Genomic DNA, 9770 nt, shown 5'->3' with positions numbered 1-9770 from the left:
GCTAGTTGCAGGACTGAGTCTGGTGTAATACCTTCCGTTTTCCTCCACTAAGCTGGGCAGCTATAATGGAGTCAGTCCAGACCAGAGGGTGTCTACCCCTCACAGATGCCTTCTTTTGATGAATTAAATATTCCTCCTCCTACTACATAGACCCTAAATCAGCTCTGCTGTAATGTAAAATTATCTAATTTATTTTCTTGAAAGAGGGAAGAGGGGGGAAAAAGGTAAATTCCCTGCTATTTCCCATAGCAATTTTGATGGTTGGATCAAAAACTCTCTTCAAGGAATATAGCTTTGAGTTCCCTTAAGGGAAATTATAATCCAAGGTTGTCTTCAGTTTAAGACAAGAAGGTTCATTCAGCTCTCAAGTAAAAGGGTTTGAGAAGAATAACTCTCCTATCCAGCTCTTTCCCAGAGTCCTAGACAAGAAGACTGACCAGAAAAATCTCTCTCTGGACAACAGTTTTCCTTTTGAATCTTCATGGAACTCTCCCATCCCCCACAAGTCCTGAATGTTCATTTGCCCCTCCAGAAACATTTTCTTCAAATTTCAGGTTTCCCTTGTTTATGGCTATTTCCTTGTTAACCCCCCACCTCATCCCACCCCACCCCACCCCACCCCACCCACCAGAGGGTTCAGTTGCTGGGCTTATGACAAGCCAGAATTCTTCCGGACTATATCAACTCATCAAATTCAATCCCTGGAGTGTGAAAATTGGAGTAAATATTCAGTAAATTGTGTATATCCAATGGACTTGTCCATGAGTGAAGTCCTCAAAACAATGGTTGTAGTCAAGTCATTGGAATGTTGAAAAGAACTTTCTCCTATTTACTATAGTGGTTTATGTTGTTCAGCTTTGTATAAAATCAGGAAATCATAGACCCGTAAAATTTATCTAACAAACTTTTGGTGATCCATTTATACCAGGTTAAAACCTCTGCTCTAGATTTATAATGCTATAGTTGACCAAATCTGAACACGATAGACCGGAAGCATTTGGCAAATATAAGTTTATTAAGTACATAGATAATCAAAAGTATTTGGATACTCCTTTATCAATGGTTGTGTTCTGTGGCAGAGAAAGAAACTTTCCCCATAATTTGTCCCTCTAGAGAACTCTGAAGGTGGTTCTAGGTATTCTGAAAATGTTAGTATGAGGTGTCCTTGCTTGTAGGTCTTGGCTAAAACATTTTCAGCTACGTAAACAGTTTGCATAAAACCACTACAGGAATCGAGAGATAAAATGTCAATTGTCCTCTGTCTGTCCTCAGACAAGTTGTAGTATCTGAAGTTCTCACCCAGTTTATGTCCTAAAGAGAGGGAAAGATTATCAGTCCAAAAGAGACTTCAGTATCCCAAGTGAGAGGGAGGCCTTACTTGAATCCTGTTCTGATCTTTCTTTCTTCTTAACACAAAGACAGTTCTGAAGTATTAATACCAAGGGCAGTGAGTGTTGGAGGATCAAATGTAAGAGTAAAAATGAATAAATACTCCCAGTATTTAAAAATATATAGGATTTTGATAATAATCAAAGAGGGAAAAGAAAAAAAGATTCTTTCAGTCAAGTGAGCAGAGCAAAGAGAGCCAGAGATTCACACCTACAGCACATTACCAAAAGCACAAGCTTGGAAAAGGGATCTCCACAGTGTGGGTTTCAGCCAAATTTATCTCCTAAGCATCCTTATGTAAAATGAGGACTTAACTTAAAAGGATTCTGAGAATGTAACTCAGGTGTGGCAAATTTTCCACCTGCACACAAACAAAGCATCATCTCATTGCCCAACTCCAACAAATGCACAGAAAGCAGCCTCAAAAAGAAATGAGTTATTTACAACTGTGCCTCTCTCACTCTTCTTGATTTTAATTTCACTTTTTTAAAAAACTTTACCTTCTGTCTTAGAATCAATTCTGTGTATTAGTTCTAAGGCAGAAGAGTGGTAAGGACTAGGCAATGGAGATGATTAAGTGACTTACCCAGGGTGGTCACACAACTAGGAAGTGGCTGAGGACAGATTTGAACCTAGGACCTCCCATCTCTGGACCTGACTCTCAATCCACTGAGCCACCTAACTGCCCTCTAATTTCACTTCTAAAGGACATAACAGCATCAAAGATCTGGAAGGGATCTTATAGAAGTAATTTATTTTTATCACCCTTCCCACCCACTACATCCAGGTAGCAATAAGGGAACTGAAGCTGTAACAGAAAGTGAGGTTTCTTAGGCCACATGGAAGATGTCAAGAAGAGCGAACTGGTTTATACTCTCAATCCAGTAAATTCTTTTCTCTTGGACTATATATACTCTGGTGCCTAATCCTTCCTCCTTCTTTATCTTCTCTATTTTAGGAGAGAGACACATAATTCTACTAAAATCATCCTCTTCCCAGATACCCAAGAAATCTCTTTGAGCCTCATTTCCTCTTGTTTTCCACCCTTCCTGAATGAGTGGAAAATGTCATATGAAGCACTTACCATGGACCAAGTGCCTCCGACTCACCATGGAAGCAGACTCTCTGTATGCTCCTTCCTGTAAGTTCTGTGTCTGGCTACAAGCAAAACTGCCCCCACTCAGGCTCCATGACTGCCCCCAGCTAGAAGCCTAATGTTGCTGGGAAGCACCAACAAGACTTTCTATCTACTTGTTCTTGGTCTTCTTGGTCCTATGCCCCACATTTTACCTCAGACCAGATAAATGATGCTATTTGGGACATATTCCAGGCAAATGGGCCTGTCTCTGCTAGCATCATTCCCAAGCTGAGGACAGCAGGGTCCCCAAGCCTGGAGAGCAGAGACAATCAGGAGGATACTTTCAAAGTATCAACACACTTGTGAGGAAAGCCCAAGTAAAGATTCTTACCCAAAGAGCTGACTTTCTGAAAGATTCTCGAAAATTTCATCACCGTGAAGATATAAGAAGGTGTCAGTTTGGGGGTGAACAGTTTCAAATCGAGCTTTAGAGAACTCCTGTAGAAAAGAGAAATCATTTGTAGTGGATAGGTTGGGCTCCTCATGGCACTAGGATGCCCTATTTCCTGTACCCATTTTGAGCAAACACATAATAAATAACCGCTTTTCTCCCCAATCCCTTGCCACCAAGCCCCAGACTAAACTAAGTATCTATTATCAAGAAAGGATCATACCTTCTTAATGTTTCTGTCACATTCTGGAGGAAAAAAAAAAGAACAGTCAGTAAGTTTATGGAATTTTTCCTAATCCCTTGCCATGACAGCAGCCTCTAAAAGCCCATAGCATCCCAGCCTCAAAAGGAGCTCTTCATTGCTCTTTCCTCTTATTTTCTTCATTTCACTGAACTACAACTTGTAAAAGTGGGATTCTGGATTCAATCTTTATTCCTTTGCTCCCAGGTAGTAGTTAGGTAGTTCCTGTGTTGTGTTGCAACAATGGGACCAAGCAAAAGGTCTTTTAGATCTTTAGGGTTTTTTTTTAGTTAAAAAAAAAAACAATGAACAAACTTTCACCAATACTCTGTATTGGTTCCAAGGAAGAAGAGTGTTAAGGGCTAGACAATGGGTGTTAAATGACTTGCCCAGGGTCACATAGCTGGGAAGTGTCTGAGGCCAGATTTGAACCCAGGAGCTCGACTCCAGGCCGGGGTCTCAATCCACTGAGCCACCCAGTTGTCCCCTTTTATATCTTTTAGGTCACCATGGGTTTATCCTATTTTGTGTTGAGGTCCATTCAGCTATTCCCTCTCCCAGGGAGAAAAAGAGGGGGTCATTTTTGATAATAAAAGACCTCAGAGGAATGAATGGAGTTTTGCTGGACCCTCCAGAGCAGCATGGAAGCTATGAATGCTTCTAGTGTCTCTTATTTCACCCACTACTGCCTATGCACATGACAGATCCAAGTTGGAGGCACAGGATTCCATCAGCTCTGTAGACCAGTTGGCCCCAGCATCAGCACACAGAACAGTCCTTGAGACTTTCAGGTCAAACTATCTGTAATCAGACATCTCAGCTCACAGGAGTGATACCGAAGAGCACAAGAACAGTTCTCAAAAGAAATCTTTTGAGGAAAGTAAAGAATGCCAGAGGGGATGTGTCAAAGTCCAGACATTAATGCATTGCTGGTGGAGTTGTAAATTGATACAACCATTCAGAAGGGCAATTTGGAACTATGCCCAAAGGAGGCTAAATGACTGTCTGCACTTTGACCCAGCCATAGCACTGCTGGGTTTGTACCCCAAAGAGATAATGAGGAAAAAGGCTTGTACAAGAATATTCATAGCTGTGCTCTTTGTGGTGGCAAAAAAATTACAGATAGTTTGACCTGAAAGTCTCAAGGACTGTTCTGTGTGCTGATGCTGGGGCCAACTGGTCTATAGAGCTGATGCATGCCCAGGAAACCTGTGCCTCCAGCTTGGATCTGTCATGTGCGTAGGCAGCAGTGGGTGAAATAAGAGACAGTAGAGGGGATGCCCTTCAATTGGGGAATGGCTGAACAAATTGTGGTATATGTTGGTGATGGAATACTACTGTGCTAAAAGGAATAATAAAGTGGAGGAATTCCATGTGAACTATAATGACCTCCAGGAATTGATGCAGTGAGAGGAACAGAACCAGGAGAACATTGTATACAGAGACTGATACACTGTGGTACAATCAAATGTAATGGACTTCTCCATTAGTGGCAATGCATCAATCTGAACAACTCAGAGGGATCTATGAGAAAGAACACTATCCACATTCAGTGGAAACACTGTGGGAGCAGAAACACTAAGAAAAACAACTGCTTGATTACATGGGTCAATGGGGATATGATTGGGGATGTAGACCCTAAATGATTATTTTAGTGCAAACATCAACATGTAAATAGGTTCGGATCAAGGACACAGGTAATACCCAGTGGATTTGCGTGTTGGCTGCAGAAAGGGTGGGGCGAGGGGAGGGAGGGAAAGAATATGATTGATTTCTTGTAACCAAGGAATAATGTTCTAAATAAAATTTTCAAAAACAAACAAACAAACAAACAAAACAAAACAAAAAACAAAAAGAAATCTTTTGAGAATCTAGGAAAGGGCAATGAAAGAGGTTTTGTCCTCACAAGCTACTGACCCTGATGAATTTATCCTGGTCTCACCTGTAGCATTTCTATATCTGGTTTCTGAATCTTTTCCTCTATCTCAGTGATTCTATCTGTTAACATACTCCTTTGGTTGGACATCATGTCCTCCCACTTCTTCTTTTCTTCCATTATTTGATATTCCTGTGTCATCTCCATCTCCTTCAGCTCCTGGAAGAATTTACTGAGTTTCTTATTTCCCTTCACCACAGTAAGTCCATCCTTCCTTGAATCCTCCGTCCTGGTAGGAAATTCCCCTGGATGTGTAAAGTTTTTTAGATCCATATTTCCGTTCGTTTCTTTGTGGTGCTGTAGACAAAGACAGTAGGTGATGTACCTCAGGGAACATTATGGCCTTCCCATATCTCCTCTTCCCTGCCTGCTCAGAATGGCATAATGCAAATAGCAATGCTATTTAGGAGTCAAGAGCCTAGAATTCCAGTTCTAGACAGCTATATGAGCTTCCCTGGCTTCAGTTAGTTTTCTCCCCTAAAATAAGAAAATTTGTATGTATATGTCATCTTAGGACATTCTTAAGACAGTCAAGTAATCTACTCCAAACCATTTCTCTATCATCAACCTTTCTTATTCCAGAAGAAGAAAGGACTTTCATCTAATCCATTACAGTCTAATCTTTGCCATCTAGCATGGTGGTTCATAGAATAGACTTGCTTGGGGGCAGCTGGGTGGCTCAGTGGATTGAGAGCCAGGTCTATAGACGGGAGGTCCTAGGTTCCAATCTGGTCTCAGACACTTCCCAGCTGTGTGACCCTGGACAAGTCACTTAACCCCATTGCCTAGCCCTTACCACTCTTCTGCCTTGGAACCAATTGGTTCCAAGACAAAAGGTAAAGGATTTTATTTTTTTTAAAAAGAGACTTGCTTCCTTCCCTATTCCAAATGTGGCTTCTCAATTCCTAAAGGCACCTCTAAAACTCCCAACTCAAGAACATTTTTTTTCATTCATCACTCTACTCTTTGATTACTTGTCTACCTCCCAAATCTCTTAGCATTCATAAGCTCCATGAAAGCATGTGAATTTAAACTTGACTATGAGTTCCTTTACAATTGTCCTTGACTATTTTGCTTTTATATTTCCTCCTCATAATCTGGGCATAGCTCCATATTTCCTGTTAAGTATGACTGACATTTTTTGGCCAGGAATTTGAAGCCTTCTACAACTTTGTGCCAACCTACCTTTACAGAGGCCTCTCCAATGTTCAGGCCATCCCTATAGTCAGCAAGATTTCCTGCCTGAACTCTGCCTGAACCAGACCTTTGGTCTGGTTTTCCCTAATAGCTACAATGCCAATACTTTTCATGAAGTCTTCCCCCCATTAAGCAACTCCACTTTGCTATATCCTGCAATCTTCTCTAGTACATGCTGGAAGAAACATGACCTCAAAACCCTTTGTCTTACTGGATCCAAATGAGCCAAATATTGGGCAAATACTGACCCTTCAATGTCATTTCTCACTTCCTTTTTAAGTATATCTAATTTGTATAAGTGCCATTATATTTGTGGGAATCTAAAATTCAACTTCTTACTTGAGACCCTGGAGACCTATAACTTGCCTCTTCTGCAGAATAATGAAAATATGTCTACCTCACTGATTTGTCCATTGAATAATGCTACGAAAATGTGCTCCTAAGCTTTCCAGTCTCCTAAAGCCTGATTGCTCTCCATGTATTCTAGAATCCAGTAATACTAGCCTACTTGCTGTTCCTTAAACAAGATGCCCCATCCAGATATTCCAAATAATTTCACTGGATGATGTCTTACATGCTTGGAATTCTCTGTCCTTATCCCTGCCTGCTGCATTCTCAGTTTCCTTCTAGCCTAAACTTTTGTATTCTACAAGAAAACTTTCTCTAACTCTCTTAATGTTAGTTCCTTCCTTCTGTTGATTATCCTAAATTTGAAGCTCAATTCTATATATATATATCTATATCTATATAGAAAAGTCTGCTTTAGACAGATGCAGACTCATTTATAAAATCAATTACATTGCTGTATCGATATAATAGAAATTAGGTTATATTAATTTTAATCTAATAATAGTTCATTAACAAACAGGTCTTAAGAAGTGACTACTTTGTGAATAAAATGGTTTGACATGTTGAAAGACTGGCCTCGGGCGAGCACATGGGAACCAGTGAATTGGACTATCTTTGCACCATCATTCCTTGGTAATAGTAAATCAGTACACATAGATCAAGCTTCTACTGTAGTCTATTCACTGTGACAAATAATGAAGCTACATCAAAAGGCAGACAATAGCCTCTGCTGTCAAGGAACTCACAGGCCAAGGGGAAAGAAAACATGAAAACAAACATGTTCAATCAAGGGATACAATATATATTATTATTTATTAATTTTGTTAATGAGTTTGTATCTGTCTAAAGCCGACTTTTCTATATCCTTGAATTGAGTTCAGAATTTAGTTTTCCCTCTTCGTTAGTTTAAAGTTATAATAAAAAAGTTGTTATACCTCATTTAGGTACCTCTTGGGATACTTCTAGCACATCTGTTTATCTTTAAGCTGCACAAGTTAGCTTTGAGTTATCTCCTAAAAATGTCATCTGTCCTTGAGCAATTGGAATGTTTATCTCTTCCAAGGAGACAGCAAATCTGGTAGGTTTTGCATCCTAGGAAAGATTATAAGATGCCAGTGCATCCCATAAAACAATCAACATTTCTCCATTGTTGGAGAGGGATGGTTACCAACCAGTCCCATATAAGATGCTAATCTGATTTTCTTGATGAGATTAATCAAGTTGCCCCAACCTGACAGATGTTACCTACCCTATAACCAATCACATGGTCTTTCCCATCTAACCCAACACTGTATTTCCCAAAGCTTTATGAAAATTAGTAATCTATACCTGGTGTTTTGTTTTTTTAAATTACAAGTCCATAGACCCAATTTATTGATGATAGTCAACCTAACAAGTTGTTCATGCTCAGTCCATTGTCTCTCAGTTTACCTTAATTTTTCTTTTTAAATCCTTACCTTCTGTCTTAAAATCAATACTGGGTATTGATTCTAAGAATAGAATAGAAGAATATTCTAAGAATAAATAGAAGAGTGGTAAGGGCTAGGCATTGGGGGTTAAGTGACTTGCCCAGGGTCACACAGCTAAGAAGTGTCTGAGACCAGTTTTGAATCTAGGACCTCCCCTCCCATCTCTAGGCCTCCTTCTCAAATCCACTGAGCCACCCAGCTGCCCCCCTTTGCCTTAATTTTCAAAGGTTGATCACCTCTCCCCACTACAGATCCCACTTCTCTACCTTGGAGGTTAGGTGGGTTTGAGGCTGGGCCTACACATTAGAGAACTAAAATAAGACAGCAAAGTTAGAGGCCAGCTGCAGCTAGAGACAGCTTAATAAAAAAATAATAAAAAATATCCAGCATTGAATTTTAAGTCAGGATAATTAGTTTGATTCAAATTTTCTTCTCTCATTGTGGCATGAATGAAGACAAATGGCACTGCATCTAGGAACCAACGTTTCCTTTCTGCCAAATATGGCTAGAAATGATGGAAGGCTTGTCATGAGAACTATCAGAAATAGGTATGCACGGTATTATTGGTATGGACCAACCAAAAACTTACCCACCACATCAAACCCCATGCAAAAGGTTTATTCTCTTCAGAGAGAAGTTCCTCAACTTTTTCCAACTGTTCATGCAAGATTATCAGATTTTCCTTTATCGCTTCCTGTCAAAGAAGCACGGGCAAACATTATTAAGAAAACTCTTTTCTAGCACCACGAAATAAGAGGGACTGAGAAACTCAAAAGCCCTGACAAGATGACTTTGACCAATCTGGAAGGGAGTCAAAGCAGGAAGAGAGACTGCTTGAACTCTGGTGTGTGGATGAGTCCTCAGGGGATAGATCCAAGGGACAGACTCAGGTAGAAACAACTAAACGGAGCAAGGAAGAGTCTTTACCATTGGATGCCTTAAACCACCTGGAGGATTCCCCTGCATGACTCACCCTGCAGCGGAAAGCTGCCACTGCAATGGGCCAATGGAACTCGTCCTTATGATCCTCTGATTTAGAGCAGGTCATACAGAGCAGGGTCTGGTTCCTATCGCAGAAGAGCTTCTGGTCTTCCTGGTGTATTTCACACACACCTTCTCCTTCGGGGTACATGGCACGGTTTCCCTGAAGAGTTCTCATCTGGGAGAATTCCCAGCATTGAGTACAGCACAAAGGTGGAGAGGTTTGGTTTCTGAGGCAAACCATGCAAATGGCATGCCCACATTCCACAATGACGGTCAGAGGGGCTGTCTCAAAGCAGATCAAACAGAGTTCTAGCACTTCATGATTGGCCATGATCCTGAGAAAAGACAAGGAGGCACGGGAAGAGCATTGCTCTCATTCCTTCATTTTCTATGTTCAAACCAAATATATTTCATAAAACATCATGGCCAGCAGTTATTACTGATGTTATTCCCCCTAACCTTAGTGTAAAATCTCCAATACATGTAGACTCCAGCAATAAAAGGAAGTCTGAGCTCAAGGACAGAAGCCCTTGTAATTATATTTAGAATTGATATAGAGCTTTAAGGTGGTTTTTTCATAGATTACCCTCCTTAGTCCACACAAAACCCATATGAATTACGTCCTATTACATATATTATTTTTGGAGAAACTCAGATGAGAGATTAAGTAGCTTGCC

The 9770-nt window shown here is 40.4% G+C and overlaps 1 protein-coding gene across 1 annotated transcript; it reads right to left on the bottom strand.

The window, feature by feature from the left end:
* Positions 1 to 1002: 1002 nt before the first annotated feature.
* On the bottom strand, positions 1003 to 8792 carry LOC130458891 (uncharacterized). The gene is made up of 5 exons (XM_056825891.1): positions 8699 to 8792; positions 5102 to 5392; positions 3142 to 3164; positions 2859 to 2965; positions 1003 to 1311 (listed from the first exon to the last, which is right to left on the bottom strand). Exons 1-5 carry the CDS (start codon positions 8705 to 8707, stop codon positions 1016 to 1018), a joined length of 726 nt encoding a protein of 241 aa, XP_056681869.1. The 5' UTR covers positions 8708 to 8792; the 3' UTR covers positions 1003 to 1015.
* Between the last annotated feature and the right edge of the window lie 978 nt (positions 8793 to 9770).

Source organism: Monodelphis domestica, chromosome 4 (genome assembly GCF_027887165.1).
Source record: "Monodelphis domestica isolate mMonDom1 chromosome 4, mMonDom1.pri, whole genome shotgun sequence".
In the NCBI taxonomy this organism is placed as follows: domain Eukaryota; kingdom Metazoa; phylum Chordata; class Mammalia; order Didelphimorphia; family Didelphidae; genus Monodelphis; species Monodelphis domestica.
This window is presented reverse-complemented; position numbering and strand designations above follow the sequence as displayed.

Excerpts from the sequence above, each read along its gene's own strand:
- LOC130458891 (XM_056825891.1), bottom strand. Across the intron at positions 2,966-3,141 it reads GTGACAGAAACATTAAGAAG|GAGTTCTCTAAAGCTCGATT; the intron begins GTATGATCCTTT and ends TCTTTTCTACAG. Across the intron at positions 1,312-2,858 it reads TCAGAAAGTCAGCTCTTTGG|GACATAAACTGGGTGAGAAC; the intron begins GTAAGAATCTTT and ends CCCTCTCTTTAG.